This window comes from Podarcis pityusensis (genome assembly GCF_964106645.2).
Source record: "Podarcis pityusensis genome assembly, chromosome: 6".
Lineage (NCBI taxonomy): Eukaryota > Metazoa > Chordata > Lepidosauria > Squamata > Lacertidae > Podarcis > Podarcis pityusensis.
The window spans coordinates 61,861,380-61,885,563 of NC_138030.1; the positions used below are offsets into that span (position 1 = coordinate 61,861,380).

Genomic DNA, 24,184 nt, shown 5'->3' on the forward strand with positions numbered 1-24,184 from the left:
TCCCACTGAATACAATAGGATACAGTAAGAAAGACATTGTGGTGACTTGGTAGATCATCTAGCAATGAATTAATTCCCATACGCCTGGGGGCCACCAGGGGGCGCATTGGAAGATGGCCGACAATAACATCTCTCCGACCCACACGAGGTAATTAAGAGGCTGCTATGGGAAGTATGCAGCCTTCCCGCCCCCCCAAGGGGATGGGGGGGCTGCCTTGCCAGCGGTGTCCATAATTCAGCCCCGGATTTGAAAGAAGGGTGTGTGGACACTTGGCACAAGCCCTCGTGTGAAGTCAGCTCTTCCTGACGCTGTCTCCAATTAGCGCACTGGTTCGCTTTGGCTTGAAATATATAATTGGAAAGAAGCTAAAGTACATACATCAAGCGAAGATCGGGAGTTAAGACTGCTGATTAATGGATCTCTGTGAGTGGAGCGACGGGCGGGACAAATAAATCAAGTGATGAACCACCATTAAAAAACTGGTATGTCTGGAGTGAAACGGAAAGGGGGTGGAGGAAAAAACTTTTCTTTCTTTTTTGCCTTATGTGAGTATTAATAACCCTCCACCCCAGAGAGAAGAATCGTTGCAATTTATTTATCACAAGCAGGAATTTAAGAACTGTGTGGAGTGAATTATTGTTCAAAGAGAGGATTGGTAAACATTGGAGAACGGAGGAAAGTTTTATGATGCAGTTTCAAATGGCGTCTCGCTAAGACAGGCTTGCCTAAGAAGGACGGGGGGAGGAGGACCAGGGTCATCGGAATGCGAAGGATTTTTGGAATGTGATCTAACCTGGCAGAGCCCTCTGAGATATGTTTGGCAAGCCTGAGGAAATCAATGGACAGACTGAGGGAAAGCTCTTTACGGAGGTGCGGAATGGCGTCTGTCCTTATGTGCTATGACTTTTGGAGAGTGTAAAACCCACACAGAGGATGTTTGTTTTCAACCCGCTTGTGAAGATTATCAGAGATCGCAAAGAAAGGAATATATGATAACAACAAGAAGATGAGGAAAGTAACAAAGAGACTATCTGGACAGAACTGGATAGAACTGTCTAATTAAAGCAGCAATATAAGTGATATTTGGACCCCTTTTCGGAGCTTGGAAGTATGGGTACCCCCAACAAAAATTTAAAAATCTGGCTGTATAATTTGGAACTAATGTGATTTGGAAATAATGTGATTTGATTGGCCTGTTAATAAAAACTATATTTTAAAAAAATAATAATTCCCATATGCTTGAATTGGGGACTTCTCAGACAAGAATCTTAGCAGGTGGCCTTTAAGAATTCCCAATACCATATTGGCCCAAATATAAGCCACACTCCCCCCACCCAAAAAAAATTCTGACCATGAAAAGTTAAAGTGCGGCTTAAATTCTTGACCTTACAAAAATTGGCTTTTACAATAACAATAACACTGCTGAAACAGACATACGGTAAAACAGAATGGGTGCCTGAGGAATTTTAAGGGAACGGCTTATATTCCGGTATTGCCTTTTTTTCCTCCCCCCCCCCCACTTGAATTTTAAAGGTGCAGCTTATTTGCGGGTGCGGCTTATATTTGGGCCAATTTCACATTGATCCTAGTCTGTCTTTCTGCCTGTCTGTCCGTCTCTATCAGCTATAGCACTGGTTTCTCCATCTGCAAACATTTCCTGAGATCTACTTCAGCTGGTTCTGCCTCTGCCAATCAGGCAACAAACTCTCTCTGTTTCTTTCCGCTAGCGTAGAGGTGGCAGTGGTGGCAAAACGATTTTCATACTTCTGCTTCTTCAGGGAGTAAATTGCTGTCTGTCACTAATAAGGACTTGTTTGTGGTCATGTTTCCAACCCAGTTAGATCTTGAGGTTTGTAACTGCTGTGTAAGGGCTATGGTTAGAGTTGTGGATTCCTGAGTAGTGGCAAGCAAAGCAGATCTTTTCTCCTTCACATTAAGTAACAGTGGTGAGAGTCTCTTCAGAATCTTTCAGGCATGGATTTAATGCAACTCTCACTTCTTGAAGCTTGAATACTTCATACATTTAATACTTTCCCTTACATGGCCTGCATTCATATATCAAAACATCATTGTTTTGATCTGAATCATCTTCAGATGTTCCTTCTCTCTGTGTATAATCATCTGTATAGATCTGCCCTCCCCCAGATTTCAGTTTTGGGGTTCTTTACATACATACATACATACATACATACATAATTTTATTTGTATGCTTCTTTTCCACAGTTCAAACCATGTTCAAACATGAAAAAATACATAACTGCAACTACAACTAACAAAAGTATCAGAAACAATAAGTAAAATATTTTTTTTTAAAATCGACTGAACAATTTCCACATAAATCACAAGATACAAAAAAACCCCAACAGCAACCCCCAAACAACATTGCAGCCCAAGAGTCTGTTCCAGCCTCATCTTTTGTAGCTGGAGTCAGTCAGGGCCCCACCCAACCAGGCCAGGTGGAAAAAGGCTTGCAAGGCAGGGAGCAGCACTTCCAGGAATTGGTCAAGATGGTCATGGTCAAGGTCTGCCACAGTTTCTTCCATTGTTCTTGGAAGAAAGGTCACAGCTTTACCAAAAAGAGCATCGTGGGCACAATTGGAGCTCAGTAAAAAAAGTCTGTTCCAACTGTTAGGTTTCCATTAGATAAGGAATCCATTAGTGCACCTACACCGAGAAATGATGAGGAACTTAGCCCTCAGCCTGCTTTTAAAAAGCTCATATCTCAGATTCCACTGTTTCTCCCTATGTGCTTCTAAAACAGCAAGGCACGGCCTTGTCGCTTGCAATTTAACAGAGACATGGAAAGAAAGTTGATGGGGACAAGGTTCCACCAATCTAGAAAAAAACCACAGCAAGTAAATAAGTTAAGGGGCCTTTCAATGTAGCAGCAAGAGGGAGCTAACCAGATGTCTGGGGGCAGAGAATTCCAGTACTAAGCTAGAAAGCAATAAAGATAGGCAAGAGATGATACAAATCTGGTTTCAATTTGATTTCACTTAGCTGTTTTTCTACAGTTTGCCAAGAACAGCTTAGGATGTTACAGTCCCTAGCCATTCACTTAATTTTACATTTCATTATAGCTTGAGTGTTGGGGAGGCCAGTGGACTGCCGCTTTAGGGCTGAATTTACAGACATGACAGGGACCATGGGAAAAAGCGCTTGCTTGTTCCATGCATGTCCTGTCACGTCTAAATGTAGTTACCACATGATTTGCCAATTTGCATACTAGCACAGTAGTGATTGATGGCCTTGAAGGGTGCACTGCTGTCGTGCTAACTCTGCATGTAATGAGCCGGCTTGGATGCTGTGTGTGGAAAATGCACCTTTGGCCACTGTCACGCCTGTTTCCCTTCTTTTAGATGACTTTGTCATAAGCAGGTGTGTGAAGCACATCAGTCACAGAAAATTTTCATAGCAATTCAGTGTGGAAAAGAAAAGAAAACGAATGAATGGATTATATTAATAGTGCTTAATAAGAATTAATGTTGCTACATGTTTATATAGATTATAAACTAAAATGAAATTTGTTAGGAAATGAATCAGACTACTGGTTGATGAAAAAGCTGGTGCAATAGGGAGCAATCCTATATTCATAGGGGCAAGTTCCATTTAATTTGGTGGGGGTTCCTTCTGCATATACGTGTATCATCAGATTACTGTGACTTATAAAATTATCTAAGAAATAGTATCTATTCTCATCCCTTTTCTATGCAATTAGCATTGGAATTAGCAAGATTATGTTGTAACTGTGTCCTTCTTACTTCAGAGATGGCCAAGAAAAGAGAGGCTTGCATATAACCTTAAGTAAAGTGAAAACTATTTTGAAAGGGAGACCGACATTTTAGCATTGCAATTTCAAAAACCTGACTAATAAATATTTTATGTGCAGTGAACCATCCTCAAAAATTAAATATGAATGAGTTTAAGGAAACCTTCCTCTTCTATAGTAGAATGGAAATTCTGTAATTTCAGGAATCAATGTATGGTGCGGATTCAAGTTTCTTTCAAATTAATAAGACACTGCACCCATGATTGGCATAGGGGTATCCTAAATAATGAAAATAATATATAAATATGATGTTTGGAAGGAAATTGCATTATAGTGTTTATTTTGAATAAACAGGTATGCTTTTCCTAAGGACATATAAATCTTTTTTTGTTGCAATTCATCAGACAGGCGAAGTGACAAGTGATTTATACACCCACCCCAATCTGTAATAGAAATTGTTTTAATTGTAGCAATTTGTCAAAAGCAGTAGGTCTTGCGTAATTTAGGGTAGCTGACTGAGAGAAAGCAGTTGGATATAATTGATAATTACTGGGAAATAGTCCCAGCCTTTCACTTCCTAATTTATAAGTTTAAAAATATATCTACTCACCAGCGTTGCAGGTTTCATACAATCTGCAAATCTGGGTCAGGAATGTTTTCTTTTTCTTTTTAAAACCTTAAATAAAATACCCTTTCAGGCCCATAACCACTTTCCTTTGCAAGTGAGCAATTTTTGCTACTTAGGATGTAATGCTGAACATGCTTACTTGGGAGCGTGTCCTGTTAAACTCAGTGCAGCTTACTCCTGAGTAGACATACGTAGCACTGCAATGTTAGTGGAGCAGGCAAGGAAATGGGACACTCCCCCCCCCCCCCCGGCCTGAGGATGTGGTTTTTCATTTCTTCAGTTTGTATCCTTGAGTGTTGCAGCAGTTAATATCTCCAGACCGAACAGTAATAGTTGTTGTTGGAGGAGGCGGTGTGGGGAGTATTGCTGTAAAGTAGTCTTGATTTCTGCTTTTCAGTGATTCAGTATAAGCAATAGAATAATTAGGATGACCCGTTAAATAAACTGTTCTTGACGTAAAGCTGGCGATAGATGGCTTTCAGTACTAAACCACAGGAATTTTGACCGCATGCTAAAGATTTGTGTATGGTTTTGTTAAAAAGGAGGAGACAAACCCTCCCAATGGCTACATGGCGATATTACTTGTGTGGAAAGTGGCAATTTTATCTTGTGGGTGGCTGGTTTTTAAGCTTAGGATAACATTCCAGGTATCTGTAGTCTGAAACTTGTGCCATAATAAACTTGTTAGTCTTGTTTTGTTGCAATAGCCTACTACACTGTTACCACACTGAATATTATAAATTCTTCTTTATGAAGCTGAATTCCAAACATTTTAAACTTTTTCACTTCTAGGCATTTCCCCCTGTTCTGTTTGTGCCACCATAAATTTGTTAATATCAAGACTCCAAAGGTGGTGAGAGCTTTTTTTAAAAAAAAGGAAACAATGAGGTGTTTGTTTTCAAAGGTGTGCAGTAGAAACTACTCCAGGTTGACTCTGAGGTGTCCACATAGCTATTGCCAATATTGTAAATCTGCGGTGTCATTTTTTGTATGTGGAAAGACATTTAGATAAGTTCAGAGAGTAATACCTTGTGCCTAGGCTGCTTCTTGGGCCATATACATCTATATAAGCAGCCTATAAGGTACTCCTTGTTTGCTTGGGTTACTGCAAAACAGATAGTGCTGAAGTTTAAAAGTGTATAACTTTGAATCCAAAGTTAGCATTCGTTTGTTCATTTTGTGAATTCTTTATATTTTAACCTTTGATTTTCAGCAATGTTTTGTTTATATTTTCTTTGCTTAGCATGCCACCTTTAGCAATGTTCACTTAAATATTGAATGAATGTTCTTTGTCATCCTTCAGTAACTTATTTTCAGGGTGATTCACTTTTATTTATGTAAACAGTGAAAACACAAGAACTTTAATGTACTCATGCACTGCACTCCCAGCATGTGAAAACTATATATTTCCAGCTTTGCCTGTACTGATCAGATTTATAGTGCATACAGCATTGCATGTATTGGACCTTTTTTTTCTTGTGGAGTATGAAATTACACAGGCTTATCCCATGCCATTAGAGCTGTGAGTGTGCAGCCTGTCTTGTGATTGATAGATCTGTAAAGTAGAGAAACACAGCGCCAAGAATGAAACGAAACTCTCTCGACACGAACATAATCCTTCTGAGGCCAACATTCCTCTTAGATTCTGATAGGGTTTTCCTGTTTTCTGTCTTTTAATAAATATCCACGAAGAACAAAACAGAAGTCCCCAATTGTGTTAGAATGGTTTCTCATATGACGAAGCAGCTACTCCTGGCTCATATTTTGGGAACAGAGAAAAAAAAAGTGAGTTAACTGGCAAGTCAACTTACTCAGCTAGTACAAAGCAAGACATTGGTGACCAGGAGTTACAGCTTTGATGGTGGAGATGAGATACTTCAATTTTATACCTGTGTTGGTTTCTGCAAAAATTGTACAGGTGATGGCATCTGCATTTTGCAGCTGTTCCATGTATGTGACCCCATAGCAATTGCTAGTACTGTATGTAACTGAGTCTCTTCCTTCCTTGGTTTGCCTCAGTAGCAACAGCCTTTCAGGTCACTGAGCAGCATAGGTAGCCTCCCTTTGTGCTCATTGTTAGTGCCATAACTACTAGAAACAAACACATTACCGTATTGGCCCGAATACAAGCCGCACCCGAATATAAGCCTCACCTTCAAAATTCGGTGCCTTGGGGGAGGCTTGGGAGCCGTGAACCTGACGGGCGCCATGGCCCTGTGCTCCCGACGGCCCTCGTGGCAGCTGTTTCAGCAGCGATATCGTATGGTCGCGAATATAAGCCGCACTTTAGCTTTTTACAATCAGAATTGGGGGGGAAAGTGTGGCTTATTTTCAGGCCAATAGGGTATTTAAAGACAGAGCCACATGATGGGAAGCTTCACTTCCATTGGTGGCTGCTGCTTGCCATCTTAATTTACGCAAAATGCCCCAGCCTATAGATCTATGAAATGTCAGCTGGCCACTAGCACTGGTCCTGATGAAAGAGAAAAGAACAAAACTTGGCTTTAGATTGTGATCTAGGAGGAGAGAGCTTAACAAAGTCTGAGCTTGGACAATATGCTAAGCTTAGCTGCCACTCTACATTGACCTGAAAGTAATAGGGTCTTTTCAGGTTGCGTCCTGCGGCGACCCGGAAGTACTGGAAAGGGTTACTTCCGGGTTTCGCCGCTCGCACATGCGCAGACGTGCAAAATGACGTCACACGCTTTCGCAGAAGTGGTGAATCGCGACCCATGCATGCGCAGATGTGGGTTGCATTCCTTTTAGGTTGCGAACGGGGCTCCAGGACGGATCCTGTTCGCAACCAGTGGTACCACTGTATATTTCAAAATTGCTTTTGTACTGGAAATGCTCCTCTATCTTTTACAATTGGACACTGTACCATTTGATAATGGCATTTTTGGACTCTTGAGTGTGGCTCTCCCCTTCTCTCCCCCCCCCCCCGTTATGTCATTCTGCTCTTGACCTCTATTGAGAATACAGGAATCCACTGGATAATTATCTACTATTATTGTAGATTATAGTAAATATATTTCCCTTGTCCCCTACTCCCAGGCTCAAGATGAAGAAAATTAATAGTGTATGGAGGTTTATTTCCACCATCTGCTTTATATTCTGAGGTTGCATAACATCAATTTTAGTTTTCTGTAAGATTGCCATGCGCATTGTCATGAGTATAACGTTAGTCAAATTACATAGACTAAATGCTGAATCATTTTAACATGTGGAACTAATTTTTTTCCTTCCCCCCTCCCCTTCTTTGGCTTCAAAAAAAGTATCTTGATGACATTTTTGGTAGTTTTCCAGCTCTTCTTTACTCAGGGTAAATAAGGGTTTCGAAGAGGTTATGTCTAGAAATACAGTGTCCCAGTTGGGGCTTCAATCTTTTCCCCCTATGTTTTTAATGGTCTCAGTTTGGATGTCTTCAAGTAACTGAGCATAGCTTTGAGCAATTACACTATCCCATTGACGTCTATAAATAAAATAAAGCAGAGTGCAGAGAGCCTCTGCCAGCTCAGGTTCTTTCAGAAATAGAGCCTAGTGGAACAGCCTCTTACATTGGTATAATCTGTTGTGGTAATAATAACTTGCTGTTCACCCTTTTGGGATGTTTGGGCAAGGGTTTGATTGTCATAAGTCGCTGCGAAAAGGAAGTGAAGGACTGATGTAATAAAGGTATTAAGAACTGAAGAAACTTTCTCAAAGTCTCCTTTCCGTCCATTTTGGTTTTGTTTTGTTTCTAAGATTCTCTCCCAAATGCTAATTCCAGCTAAGGGTTTGAAAATCTGTTTAATGAAGATGCTAGGTTAAATATGCTTGCATGAGATACAGGTATATATGCTTTCTTAAGCAGTGCTGCAGTGGTCCAGCCATGCTGCCTCTCCAGGATTCCTCTTTTCCTAGTTAAGATGCTCCCTGTCTTTTGTCCTCCCTCCTCTGTTCCTTAGCAAACTCCGGCCCCCATCAAAAGACAGAAAGCAAGTCATACAGGTGGATGTGGAAATAAGGGTTCTAACTAGCACATTTATTTACTCAGTGCTACCTGTCTCTTTTTTTTTGCAATCAACCAAAACTAAAACCAGTCAACAAAACAACAGTTTGATCAAATATAACAATTCAGAGCAGCAATAGCAAGCATCAAAACTAATTGGACCAAAACCAAAGAGAATACAACAATCTTCAATTGGTGCCCAAGTTATATAGGTGCCAAGAAGGACCTCTCTAGAGAGCACAAGCCTTAATTACAGTACTGGCTCAGAAAAGGACTTATCTCCACTTCCTGTATTCAAGGGATAAGGCAGAAAAGTGAATGGTATGAGTGGTCAGACTTTGCTTGTTTCAACTGTAGTTGGGAGGGGAAGTGCTTTGCCCCGTATTGGGAAAATATTTTATTGTTTCTGTTGCAGGGCTAGCTGTGTGTATGTTTGTGTACTTTCTTTAGTTTTGTCAAATGTCATAGGAAAGGGTTGACTCTTCCCCGCCCCCAGCTCTGCTGCTACAGTGCAAATTATAGCATCACTGGGGCTGCTTTTAAGTAAAAATAAATAAATGTTAGGTCTGATCACATGTAGTTTGGCCATAAGCCTAGTCAGGCTAGGAGCTTCTGTTCCTCTTTTCCTCCCATCCGTGTGAATGGCGATCTAGAATCAGCACAGATGCATGGAGCAGTATGCATTCTCAGATTTATTTAGTTATAAAAATTGTATACAGCTTAATGTAATGAACATCTCCAAGTGGTTTACATAGAAGTAATTAAAGCAGAACACCATTTAATAAAACTGAGCATTAAAAATTCATTACTTTTAAAATATTAAAAAGAGCCTATAATTAGAAAGTAGGAGTTGGTAAGAGTCTAGGCAAACTTGCATAAACCTAAGTTTTTGAGAGTTGTTTTAAGATGACCACTTCATGACCGAGGGTTGGTATTCCAAAGACTGGGTGCCATCGCTGAGAGAGCCCACTTTTGCATTGTCCCCAAGGGACAGTCTGCTGGTTGTGAATTGACCAGTAGGTCATCCATAAGAAAATCTTACAGCTGAGCTTGGTCTGTATCAGGGGACATAGTTCTGTTATATGTCCTTGTCCCAAGTTGTTTACAGCTTTAAATGTCAACAACAAACTAATTGACCATGGACTATGTTGTTAGGCTGATTTACATTTTGATAAAACATATGGTACAGTTAGTTATAATATTGAGAGTTCACAATTTGCTGCTCATGGTGAGAGCCTGGATGGGTTCAAGAGGGGCAGTGAAGGTGCTCAAAAGACTGGAATGAGAGTCTGTTAGCACAGAGTGGGGCCCTCTCTCTGATTGAGAGCAGGGGAGTGGGTTTCATTGCACCAAGTAAGAAACGGTGTGGGAACTGTTGATAGGACCATTTGGTTCTTCAGTGAATTGAATGTCCTGTTTTCTTCATCCACGTATTTTGTTAAATTGGAATTTCTAATTGTTGTAGTTTAGGTTTTTTTGCTATATAATGGAGCTGTTTATTTGTTTGATGTTTATTGGACATACTTTGATGGATTTTATAATTCTGTTTATTGCTTTCCCCCTGTATATTATTATTTTACTTCCTTGTTCCCCGCTCTGGAATCGACAATATTCAATGAAGAGTGAATTATAAGTACTTCAGATAAATGTATAAATAAACCCAGCAGTTTTGTATATGCCAGTCATGTTTAAACATGAATCAATGATGGTAATTTGTCAGATATTCCACATACAGTATAGATAAATTCGCGTATGCCACATTTTCACAGTGTGTGATGCAAAGCGCATGCAGAACTGCACTGCATTATCCATATCAAAGGGCCCAACTACATATAACTCCAATCATGCTGCTTGCAATCACACAATTTTTCCTTCATTTAATTACAGGAACCATGGGGAGAAAAGATAGAACATTTCAATGATCACAGTATTCATGTGCTGCTGTTAGGTAGCAAAAATTAAGATTTGAAGCAAACATTTTCATAGTGGAAAATTTTATACTTATTTTTTCGACTCAAACTCTCACTTGAAAACATAAGCTAAGTAACCAAACAAATGATTATCGGTATTCTTTTTTCCTAACTATATTCATTATTTTTAATGCTTCTTCATAGATCTGTAAAAGCTCAGGTTAAGGGCTAGCTTCGTATTACGGATAGAAACCTCAGTGTTAGCTAAGAGGCTATTTCTTTGTTTCCTTTGATGTCCAGATATTCAGCAATTTGTGAGTGGAAAAGAAAATGCAGTTCATTTTGCATCAAAATGACACCTTTAATGTATTTTCTTCTGATGTTAAATTAGCTTCTCTAAATTGGGTGGGGTGGGAAAGGTTTGTTTGTAGTCTTAGAAACTGATCAGAGCTTTTAATAAAGGGGATAGAATGAGAGGAAGTTTCAGTGTTGGGCTTTTTCATAATAGTTGTATCTTGCCTTTTTAATCCTTTTAGGCTCACTGGGACTTGTAAACTCAGAAGATTTACGGCCGCCCTCTCCAGGGGTGGCCTTAGCATTAAGAGTTCAAATTTCTTAAATTCCTGAAGTCCCCAAGAGGGAAAGGAATAAGGGAAAGTGACAGTCATAAGCTCAGTGGAACAAAACGTAAGATTATTCCACAGTGTTTTCTGTGACCAAGGATATGTCTTCCCTGAATGATGGCAAGAGGAGTGCTGAGGATAGAATTTGACCTGCCAAACTGCTGCTTATATCTTTATTTGCTTAGATGCTACATCTAGTTCAGATAAGGTACTTGCATCCTTAGCTGTGAATCGCCTTTTTTGCTACAGCTCTGTGATTTTTGGATGGAGGGTGGTTCAGTGGTACCTCGGGTTAAGAACTTAATTTGTTCTGGAGGTCCGTTCTTAACCTGAAACTGTTTTTACCCTGAGGTACCACTTTCGCTAATGGGGCCTCCCGCTGCTGTACGATTTCTGTTCTCATCCTGAAGCAAAGTTCTTAACCCGAGGTACTGTTTTTGGGTTAGCGGAGTCTGTAACCTGAAGCGTCTGTAACCCGAAGCATCTTTGACCCGAGGTACCACTGTATATAAATTGAGTAAACTAATAAACTAAAACTCTGTAAAGCACTGCACACAAAGTGCGGCGCTCAAAGAACTAAACCGGACAACAAAATTAATATGATGAAGTGTTTTGAATCTGTTGTTGCTCGAAGTAGTCAACAATACATTTTATCTTTTAGAATAAGGTGCTTGGAAAGCAATTTAATCTTAATATTAACACATATGGCACACTTAGGATCAAATTACTGCTGTGCTTTGGCAGTGGGTTACACTCCCACCTTAGTTAAATGTACTGTTCTTGGTTTGTTCCTTTTCCATTTCCCCCCAAAAATGCTCTTTACCATTTGTCTTTGGTCCCATATTTCTTTAAATTAACTCATTGTTGGCTTTGCCTGTATGCCTAAAATTGAAATGTATTTTTTAAGTAGTTGAGCTTAATTGTGATTTAAACTATTGATTTAATATGAGTTTCCCAATTTGTAACTCATTTGTTTCCTGAGCAAAAGAGTGCATATTATACAGTTGTGATAACAGTTAATACAGATTGGTCTTGCAAGTAAATGAAGCTTTTATGATACAAGATGCATTATCTAAAATGGGTCAGCAACCTAAGGACCATGGGCTGGAAATGGCCCATGGAGGTCATTTGACCGGCCCACGAGCCGCCCCTAATTGAGCTTCCCGCTTGCGCGCACACTGTGCTAAACCAGTGTGACACGGGGACCTGCTTCCGCAGCGCCGGAAATTGCGCCTGCACACACGCAGATGCTGGAAATTGTGGGCGCACGCACTCATGCACATGCACAATCCAGCCCACGGACAGATCTCTGCGGGACTGATCCGGCCCAGGCAAGATAAACCTTGCCAACCCCTGATCTAAAACCTCTGACCAGGAAGCACAGATGTATTTTTGTGCCACATAATTATAGCTGCTTAGAGCAGAGAGGAGGAGCCTATAGCCCTCCATTTGCTGCTGGACTCCAGCTTCCTTAACCACTGACAATTGGCAATGCTGTCTGGGGTTGATGGGAGTTGGAGTCCAAGGGCATCTGGAGGACCACAGGTCCCCCACTCCTAGCTTGCCAGCTACAGAAGGAGGTGGGAGCATTATAAAATGAAAGTAATCCAGATTGGGTTTGCATTCTCTTATCACTTATGTGAAGACAAGAGCCACACTCTTGGTTAAGCATGCTATATGGTAGCTCTTTGAATAACTGTGTTTCTACATGACATGAAAAATAAGTATTCATGCTATTTTGTTGGTAATTTTGAATATTCATAATTTGGCAGAATAATAAATGGTACATATGGGTATTTAGTTACATGATATAGGCATATTAACAATATAAATTTAGGAGCCTATAGAATAAAACAAAATTCTAAGTTTAGAAAGTGTAGAAAATAAATGGGGAAAACGATCATAACCTTTTTTCCATGGAAGTACCGGTAATCTTTTTTCTTTTAAAATACATATGTATTATGTAAAGCAGTCATGATGCAAATGTAGTTACTTTGCCTATACTTCTCTACTGATAAGAATAATAAATTTCTGTACACAACTCTTTGCTAATTTGACCAATCTCTGTATACAGATGTCTGCGGGGGGGGGGGGATGCTCCTTTGCACTCTAAACCATTTCCTCCAAACAGATTTCAAAGGGGCTCCTTGTAACTCCCAATTAGCTGATCAGCTGTTACAACAATCTCCTTTGGAGCTGGCAGTGTCAGCCAGCTGATTGGTGCAGTAAATGTGTCTTAAGAAGAGGTTGCTGTAACCATCAATTAGCAGATTGGCAGTTTTGGCAACCTCCCTTAAACACTGCTTAGAGCCTATTTTGGCATTAAGTGGAACAACAACAACAACAACAACAACAACAGGTGATTGACAGATGGGCATTCCTGCTCACCTGTCAGTGTTTGCCTGCAGCTTCAGTTCTCCACCATCAGCCCTAAAGTAGGAAAGATAGATGGTGCTCAGGAGATGTTTGGCTTGTTACATGCATCCACTGAGTCCAAGATCCGCCTTCCTATTGCTTTGGGAACAGCCCGTCACCAATAGTGAGATGGTTACTGAAGGCCCTTGATGGTAGTGGCTCAATGGAAGCTATGTACTGTCTCCTTTCTGCCCAAGCCAAGCCTTCTTAAGATCTTTGGGGGCAAAGATAGACTGAGCAGATGCCTGCCTCTGGGCTGGGAGCTAAGGTTGGATAGGCTTCCTCTCAATAACCCAGTAGAAGCCTTGATCATTGCTTTGTAGGTAAGGGTTATCCACTTCTAAAACCTCTTAGCTCCCTCACTGCTGCTGACCCAGATGTAGGAACGATAAAGGAGAAGACCAGCAAGACATAGACTGGAGAATGCGAGCAAGAAGGGAGGGTGGGAGCGGAGCTGGTTTGTGTGCTGATGTGTGTGAGTAATATATAAACAATTTAGTTTTGTCTCTCCGTAAGGAGCCTTCACTTTTTCCGTGCCATTCCCTTCAACAACATGTATGTATACAGTGGGAAAAGGGAGGTACAGAATGCTGCTGCTCCTTTTCCACTGCAGGAGTCCCAAAGCAAAGCCCGTTGAGTATAAGTGAAATCTAGACAGGCTCCTAATGAAATTTAGAATGAGAATTTTTTTTTATTAAAAAAACCTTTTTGAAAAAGCTGCATTGCATTAAATGTATGGTATATGTAAACAATTACTTTATTTGGGGAAAGCCATGTTTGAAATGTGAAGCATAGCTATTTTAAATTCATACCACTTGCACTCAATGTCAGGCACTCTGGATGCAATATCCTATATATTTCCACAAAACACAAACATCTGTTTAATTTAATTATGGAAGCGTGTGTGTTTTTAATGAAACTGCTGTGGTTTTTCCGTCTCTTATTACCATAATTCTTTTAATCCTTAATCTTCTCTTTTATATTACCTGTTCCGTATGTAGCTGCTTTTTTCACCTAAATATGCTCAGTCACTGATATTATACCGATGTGCCTAATCAATCTTTCTTAATTTTATTACAGCGGATATTCAACTCCTTTGTGTACACGGAAAAAATTTCAAATGGAGAAAGTGAAGTTCAGCAGGTAAGAATTCCTTTGCTGATCAGCATTATATGGCAGTAACACTATACTGTAGTAGTAATCAACCTAAAATTTTATATCTGCAGTAGCTGGTTTCTGTTGTACTTTCGTATATGTCTAAAGTTATGCTCTTTGTATGTAAGTAGAAGTTTGATATATTTTGGCATAGGCAGATTTTAGCACAGCTTACTATTTCATGAATTGCATGGTGCCCCCCCTTTAAAAAGAGATAATTGAGGTTTGACTCTGTCATTCTGCATCTCTCTCCCCCTTGATGCCTGTAGATGGCTGCATTCACACTAGACTAGGATTCTCTAGTAAAGTTTCTCTGAGTGGAGAAAACAGCATTCAAACCTCCTGAAGTGTAAATAAGACAAAACAAAACAAAGGCAGTTCATCTGGAAGCACTTTTGCTTGTCCTCTGCCTGCGGGGAGGAAAGCAGATCAAAGGATGATGGAATGAGCAGGGCCATGTGGGCCCACAGAGAAGGACCATTTGGAAGCAAAAAGCCCGCAGAAGAAACAAAAAGAAGATGCAACTGCGTCAATTATCCCAGTGCTGATGATAAACACAAGGGGCGGGTTACATGGCCTTCTACACTGCACTGATTAGAGCTGGCAAGGAGGCCATTGGGCCCTCTGTTTTCTGAAATGCTTATAGAAAGGATTTAAACTCCCCTCGTCCCTGTATGTTCCAAAGCATGCTAGGGCTTGTTCTAGGGTGTGTACTCCTTTCATATAGCGCTCCAGCTAGGCCTCTTGGGCTGAAGTGTCAACCTATGTGAACCAAGTTTTCTCTAGAAAACTTGGATCTCACATGCAGCTGAACATTCTGGGGAAACTGTACTGATTGCAGACCAGTTGACATTCCAGTGTTTGTCTGTCACAATTGATCTTCCCACAGATGAACTCTGGCAAGCTTCTCTGCAACCCCAGAGTTCCTCAGATAGAGAGCCACTGGCTTAGTGGCTATTGGGAAAAGAGTGGCGATAGAAGAAGGCCCTTGCTTCCTTTCCCCACGAGAAATCTCTCTTATCCATTAGTGTGAAGAGAAGAGAAGTGTTTTTAAAAGGGAAAATAGAGTTGATCGATCTTCCATTATTCTGTGGGGAAAGGAAAGATGCTGCCACTTAATTCTCATTTGTGTCTGGAATAGAGGCTAGAATCTTAATCTAAAACAAGCACCCTTTCTTTCATATCAGGTTAGTTTTCAAGCTAACAAAAACAACATTTAAAAGTTTTACCTCATTTCTCATCCCATATTTTACTGGTAATGTAAATTTAGTGTTTCTTTATTTAGTATGGTTTTATCCTACCCAACTCCTTTCTTTAAGGAGTTCAGGGCTGTGTGCATGGTTCTTCCCCACCCTCATTTTATCCTTACCACAACCTTGCAGAGTAGGCTAGGCTCAGATAAAGTGAATGGCCCAAACAGCTTCATACCAAAGTAGAGATTTGTCTCTGGGTCTCCTTTGCCCTAGCTGGATCCTCTAACCACGCCTCACTGGCTATGTAAATGTGGAATACGTGCCCCGTTGTAATTGTTACTAAGGCAAGATGTGACATATATTTGGTGGTGGGAGAAGTGGACAGTTGTCAGGCAAAGTGCAATACCTTTTCCATCCCTTTCACTGCTTAAGCCAGTGGGTTTCCAAAATTTGTTTTCCCAGAATCCCTTGGACGGTGTGCTGAGAAGTTTCCAAGCATCCCGTCATGTGTCAGTAGTACCCTTTCCCAATTACCATTAGGCAACCAGACTGCTTTCTCAAAACATAAAAAATGGAAATTGGCGGGGAAACACTTAAGTCTCCATGGTGAGACAAGAACGTTGTCATACGTCTTTAAAAAAACACCTCACAAAGTTTTGAAGGGAGAGTTGTATGAAGCAGCTGTGTTGGAATTCATTTGTAGATTTGACACTATCAGACTTGAGCTGAATAGAGACAAAGTGACTACTGCAGAAATTAATTGTCTCTGGTTAGGTGTTTGCATCTCAGTATCTTTTGCTCTCTGGATTGGATTGCATTCACATTTGTGCTTTGTGTAGTAATAGGACTTATCTGTCTTGTGCATTGCTTGCATTCTGGACTCACTTTGCAGTGTGTATATTCACGTCAACTGAGGATAACCCCAAGTTTATAGAGGTGGGATTTGACCCCCAAGTTCATGACACAAAAATGTCTTTTATCTTAATGGCACCAAAATTCTTTGTTGTTACATGCAGACTTAAAACAGAGTTTATTTAGTGATAGCCGATAAGTTCTAGTAGTACTGTCACAGGCCTGGAGAACAGAGTTCAAGTCTTCACAGTGCTCACTTGGGTGGACTCGCTAGGCCTCACCAGCTTCACATGCAATTTTGAGGCATTGCTTTCATATCAGGGTTCAAAATTAGCGGGTGCCAGGTGCATTTTGCACCCAAAGATTCTCCATTTGCGAGCACCTAAAAAGTCTGGGTGCCAGTTTTTGAGCCTGGCTGACACACAAGAATTACTGAAATGTATGTGCTTTGAAGCCTTGAAGTAATTGTTAAGGATAGACAATATAGAGTTTAACAATAAAGGGTAGAGTGTTTTGAAAACTGGAGTATGGTACCGATACTTTTATTGTCAACATCAAATTAAACTTGTATTAACAAGTTTATCTTCAGTGTATCTGAAGAAGTGTGCATGCACAATAAAGTTCATACCAAGAACAAACTTAGTTGGTCTCTAAGGTCCTACTGGACATTTTTTTATCTATTTGTATTGACAATTTCTGCTAAAAATGTGATATTAACAATGTGTCACTTAACGTTAATTGTGTATTAATTCATGCTTAACAAAATAATAAATTAAAAGTGTTACCAACCCCACCCCCTCCCAGTGGTGACTAGACATTCTGTTTTGGCGCTCACAACCCAGGTCCCAAAAGCCATTTGGCTCCTAGCTTGTCTAACCTAGCTTCTAACACTGCTTCATATGTACGCGTACCTGAAAGTCATTGAGGCTTACTTCTGAATAGACATGTATAGAATTGTGCTTTAAATGGGGTAAACACACGTGTCTGTCCCCAAGTTCCTGGGAGGAAAAGTATTTTCAGTCATCAAATGGGTGATTTTGGCTGGCTGGCAGTGCAAGTAGTCATGGCTGGAGACTTATTGAGTAATGCTTGCTGTTTATACCAGCCTTGTAAAAATCAGTTGTCTGACCAAATTTTAGAAACTGAAATAAGATACTGTCAGAGAGAGTTGACCTGACAATGATGATGATGATACTGTAATTGCAAGTACCCTCTCAGTTGCTTGGTTATAAAAACAGCTACCACCAATTTTTTATCTCCAGTGAGCTTCTTGTTCTCCTAGAATCATAGAATTGGAAGGGGCCTCAAAGGTCTCCTGGTGCAACCTTCTGCCACTGCAGCAAATCCTCTACAATGCCATCTCTAATTGGTGGCTATCTAGTCTCTGCTTAAACCTCTCATGCATCCATCACTTCTCAAGGCAGGCCTGTTTGGATGCTGTTCCGCTCATAGCATCTGGATGTTCCTCCTGTTGTTTAGTCTAAATCCCCTTCCTTGTTATTTGAACCCATCTCAGCATACTTAGTGTCAGAGGAAGCAGTTGATAATACCAGGTCATATGAACTGGCTATAAATGAGTGTTCACATATTCATTTTAATTAACAGGTTTATCACCTTGGCTTCCATCACTGGCTAAGTGGCAGTGAGCTATGATAACTGATAACATGATAATTGATAATAGTGTCACGAAGAGTATCAAGATAATTGGTATACCCTTCAAGGAGTACACTGCTATCAGCCAAGTGCTGTGTATTACATTACCATTAGTCATGCTTAGGCTCATGTTGACATTGTTCAGTAGTTCTCCGAGTTCAGTAGTTCTCTAGTTAACCATTACTGTTCAGGGCAATATTCAATGTGAAGATTGGCTTTTGGAAGATACAGGTTAGAAATACTGGGCAACAATTTCGAGTTCCAATATATATTTGACAAAAAATCGAGAAAAACATTGATAGATTAGTGTGGTGCTGTGGGTAAAATATTTTTAGTGACTACAAGCTTGCTCCTTTTTTTTTTTTTAAACCACAGATCCAAAACTGCTCTGTGGTAAAGTTCCTTTGTGGAAATACCAGAGAAGGTATCATTTATTTTCTGCTTTCTGCACACTTGATTTTTTACATTTTTTACATTTCTTTGGCACACATACAAATTCTTTATACACCCATGTTTTGCAATAGGAACCCACTTTTCGGGTATGACAGTGTTTTAATCACATGTGCTAGGCATTCCTGTGGTCCCGCTAAGATGGCAGCCACTATGTAGAACTTATACCAGTGTAACTAGCTGGTACCCTTTGTTGCTCAATCTAAAAACACAATAGTGACAGGGAGGGTGAGAGATGCAGTGTAACAACTATGAAGATCATTTGAAAAGATCCCTAGCAATTCTGTCATCACCCACCAAATACACATCACTCCCAATAACACCCATGGGTTACCCATGTTTTGTGATGGCACAAACACTTCTCCTATGCACAAGCACAGCATCAATACCTTTTACAGAACAGGTGATGTCTCCTGTAGCTACAAGGTCTCTCTGAGGCTGTGCTCAGCTAGAACCCCTGTGAGGTGGTTTCCCCTCTGCTGCATTTCCAAGTTTATATCTCCCACTGCTGTTCACATTCACCTGATTTCTTTCCCCAGTGTTGCAGAAGGTTTTATCTGTGCATTTGCTGTCTCCTGTGTATGCTCTAAAGCCCCCTGATCTGTTCACACCACAATGGAATGACTGCTTCCATTTTCAAATCACATGGAACCTGGATTGAGTGCATCAAAGATAAATATTTCTCTAAAGGCAATAGTATGTGGATAGATTGCAGTTAACGTTGTGTGAACTTGTCTTAAAAAATGGTGGTGGGAGCATGCTAGAGGCGCAGCAAACAGTGATGTGAAAACACCTTAAGGTAGGAGACCAAATTCCCAGGAAGCCTAAGTTGTAGCCTGCAAACAACCACTATTTTTTCAGAGAGAATACCAGGGCCACACAAGGAAAGGTTTAACCATCCCGGCAAGCTACATGGAAGTAGCTGGAATATTCTGAACAGAAAACCCATAGCTGACACTAGGAGGAATGCTTGAAGCGTGCGTATCTTAATACGAAAAAGCAAATGGAAAGAAGTTAGGTGTCATTTGGTGTGGATTGCCTTCCGTGATTCACTTATCTTGGATACATTGAGCTGCTTTGTCAGTGGTATGTTCTCAAACCAGCCTGTTCTGGCAGGAACTGGTTGGAGTTGTAGCCCAGGACATCTGGAGGCCTCCATGTTTAGGGAGGCTAACATAAACTAGCATGATAGCAATTGTCATTCCATTTGAGTACTCTGTCCTTGAAAAGTGACTAATGCTGGGCACTTCAAAGGATGTATTTAGGTAAGATGTTTATAAACTATGCTTCTGGGAAAGAGATGAATTCCCAAGCTGTTATGTTTGGTTTCACCCTTTTGAGTAGATAGTCTATGAATTCAAGTTTATTGATCAAGTAGTCAGTTGACAAAGAGAATGGACAATAGGTCTATTCTGTTCCTTAAAAACAGTATCCAGTGTGTGTTATTTCAGATTGAATTGTAACAGTAGCCAGAATCTGACTGTGGAAACACATCATAGATTTGATTGTATCCCCTCCCCCCGCTCCATTGAGTCTTATGAGAGATCATTTTCTTTACCCTGGCTCTGAATGGCACAACATTTAGCTGTGGTTGCAGGTGAGAAGGAGGTTTGAAGGGTATAGGATTCAGTCCTCCTCCAACCTGTCCACTCCTCCAGTCTGTAGCTTTATGTCCGCAGAATGGCACTGATGAAGCAGATATACTGGCATACTGCTCACATACCACAGTAGTGCTGATGTGACTTAGTTTCTACCAGTTTTACTTGGTTCTGCTAGTATAGCAGAGTTTCTGCCATATCTTATAAGGCAGACAATAGGCAGACAGTTCTAAAGCATAGGTGGCTCCTCAAGTATGTGAATGAACAGTATATGACACTTGTAGAAGTGCATATTCCACAGATCAAAGTGGTCAAGCAGGCATGTATGAGACAAGGTGACCCTTCAAATAAACTCTTCCTAAGTCGTTAATAGTAAAACTTTGAACTTGGCCAAGTAGCAAAATGGCTGCCAATGCAGAACTTTGACCAAAGATGCAATATGCTGATAGGATCTCACTCCTACCCATGCAAAATGGTGCAGCATCATTATGTAATGCAGTTTCTGGACCAACCACAGTGGAAGTTCACATAGAGTGTGTTGAGTAATCTAACTTTGAAGTTACCAATGCCTGGACGACTGTGATCAAGCGATCCCAGAAGCAGTCACAGTTGATGTACTAGCCTAAGCTGGTAAAAGGCTGTCCAATCCCCAAGGCCACCTGGGTCTTCAGTGACAAAGTTGGTTTCAAGAGCACTCCCAGACTGCAAATTTGCTTCTTCACATCTGATTTCTGACACTAGGACTGTACAAGTCAAGGTTATTAATAGTAGTTATAATTTATGGTAAAGTCAGTAGTCCTCCTGGAGCCAGGTGATGTTTCAAAAACAAAACAAACTCTGTATTTGAATGTACGTCCTATGGAGACAAAATTCTATTGCCATAAAGAATGGCCCCAGGATTGCTGCCAATTTTGGTACAGTGACAAAATGTCACAGAATATACATTGTAGGAATTTAATATTTAATTGAAGGACATTTTTAAAAAGACCTATAATAAATACGGTAAAATATGCTATGTGCATGAAAATAAACATTTAAATATCCTGAGATACTTTTACCACTGTACATCCCCGATCACATAGTGTAGCCAAGACAACCTTCTTGTTGAAAACTTTGTGTGAATTTGAGAGCTAAAAGGATTATTGTCAAAGTAACTGTAAAATCTAGGCCTTTTGAAACCATCTTGATTCTTTCAGAGACAGTCTCATCGGCTTTATTTGAAGGATAATGCCTTTCACTGCCATTTTCTGGGTGGTCTGCACACCACTTAAAATCATATGGGTTAAATTATACAATGGGTTTTAGAAGAAGGGGGTGGTGGTGAGGTTTCTGGTAAAGCCTCCAATATATATTGCTTACACCACGGCCCTAGATGCATACATTAACTCTTAACAATATATAAATAAATGTCTAAACATTCTAAGTATTGTGACGAATACTTAGCTGTCAGAGAAGATAGATGAGGCCCCTATAGAGTATAACTACCATGGATAAAAGCTCAGGATTGAAAAGAGCAAGAGAGTAAGTGAGCACTTCTGTTTTAATAATAACTTGGCTCTTTAGTGCTAATGAATCATGAGTACTGGAGGGTTATGTGTAGGGTAATATATACAAATGGATCGTATTAAAACAAATGCAGACAAATTGTAAGCAAACCTAATCCTCCATCAGCCATTCCTCTTATTGTTCATTAACTTCTTAACTGACACTCTAAAAGCATTTATTGCCAGTTTGTCAGCCGAGAGAACGTTTCTGGTAGGTTACTGATTTCATAATCATGTTTTTATAATGTAGAAAACGTACCAATTTTCTGCAACCCAAACAAGTGAAAAAATACAACTGTGGCTTAAAGTTAAAAAAATGATTACTATGTTAAATTTTAATACTGTTTACTAAAACCTTAGACTTTATTCTTTAAAATTCAGAGTTGTCTGTCATTTGGAAGGGTATTTCCATCAAAGTCCTTCCCCCTCTTTAATAGTAGGGAGCAAAGTCAGTATTGTGGGAGAGATTTAAGGAATAATGATGGGCTTACCCAGTAATAGAAAGATTCTCTGAGAAATCATGTTTCTGCTGCCTAGAGAATATAATACAAAGCTTGAGAGATGGGGAAAAGAGTATTATTGGCAACATATATAAAATAAGTAATTATGAAACATTTTGTTATGATATATGATATGATGAGGTGCGAAGGACTTGAAGTCAGGAAAGTTAATTCTGCTTTTCAAAATATACAGCAGCAGCAGAACTATGTAATTAATATCCACTCTCCGACAGCCTTCATGAAAATGACCTTGATTTATTCTACTCCAGCTAAGATGCTTTTCAAATTACCGTACTTCCAGTTCCTCTCTGCTTCTGCATCAGACCTTGATATGCTAGGGATGCTTTCTTCTCTGACAGTATTCCCACTTGGCTTCTGGTGATTTCAACATTCATGTTGATAAACTCTCTGAAACAATGTAAGGGGTCTTAAAAATGGAACCCTAGGCTCTAATACTTTGCCTTCTGTACCACCAAGGCAGCATGTCTCCTGAAGGAATGACAGTCTGAATTGTGCTATCCAAATGTGGAGCATCGACAACATTACAAGCCTCTGGTTAGGTGACTCAGGGAGACTGCAGCTCCACCTTGTCCTATAAATCTTCAGCTCTGGAGACAGTTTTTCAATCTGTGTAGCATCTCGCAGCAAAAAGGCCCTGCTCACCACACTTACCCCACACTCTGCCTGTGGAATGCGACTGTTTACTTTCCTCAAGATGAGCTGCTTTCTTCTAACATTTGGCTCATAAGCTGTTGCCTCTGGAACTTCGCTTTTTCTTTTCTTTTTTACTTGTCCTAGAGATTGCGCTGCTTGCTTCTAGCCCCATCACACTAATGGCTTTCTCACTCCTGACCTTTGGGGATCTGAACTTTTTACAACTTGCATTCCTGCTGCTCGGTGGACCCTGACATAGAGTCGTCTTCTGTCCCCAGCTGCTCCCTTTCACTTCCACTGTTGGAGTAAATACTCCTCTCAATGGCATGAACATTGTCTTGCTCTTGCTTCCTCTAAGAATTGCTCCTCAAAGAATTTCTCACTGTTGCTCCGGAATTTATCCTGACAATCACCTTTTCAGTATCTCCATTATATCTTCTTTCCCCAAATCTATTGAGGTTCCTTGAGGTTTTCGCCTTGGTTGTTTTCTAGTCTCTCTTTACCCACAGCTTTGAGTGCCATCTATGTGCTGATCACTTTAATCACTTCCGGGGTGACTGTTTAAAGATTCTTAAGCCAATCTAGGATCTAGGTCAGCCTGCTGCCCTTTACACATTATCCACTATTGGGAGTTAGCTGGCATTGGTCTGTGAACTCCTTTCTTGCTACTTGACAGGTGACTTTCAACCCAAAACTTATTTCTGCTGTTCCATATGGACTAGTAGCATGTCCCCCGCCTTTGAGCAAGGACTTGTGGAAGGCAAGAACTTCCTTTCAACTATAAAAAAGTCAACAAAGGATAGTTAAAGAAACCAAGATAGTTCAGGAAAAGAAGGCACATTATTGGCACATTAAAAAGAGACATACAAGCATTCTAATTAATTACTATTAAAAGGGAATCAAAGCTACTATCTTAAAGCATACAAGAGAATAGTGACTTCACATGTAATTATATAGAACAAAAACAACAACAACAATGATTCAAGATGGCGGCACGGCAGGGAACTGCATAAAGAGACTCAGCGTTGCTCCTTCCACTTCCACTTCCGGGTCACCACGATGCATGAGTGCAGGGTCGCACATCAGTTGAACACATATAAATCGGTCATTGCCTGTAGTTTCAGATGGCCTTCGTTTGATTTAAGCTGCAGAGGAAATAGTGTCTCTTTGGTGCAAAGTTATTCTGTAGGACGTTGCTAAATGTGCAGCCCCATTAAAAAAAACCAACATACACAAGTTCATCTGTTT

General features: G+C 40.3%; 1 protein-coding gene across 2 annotated transcripts in view; it reads left to right on the forward strand.

Moving 5' to 3' along the window:
• CACHD1 (cache domain containing 1) overlaps window positions 1-24,184 on the forward strand; it is a 120,852-nt gene that overhangs the window by 32,112 nt on the left and 64,556 nt on the right. For both annotated transcript variants that reach the window (XM_081011733.1, XM_081011734.1), the window contains exon 2: window positions 14,418-14,480. In XM_081011733.1, the coding sequence (XP_080867859.1) occupies window positions 14,418-14,480 (63 nt within the window). The remainder of the gene's footprint in view (window positions 1-14,417; window positions 14,481-24,184) is intronic.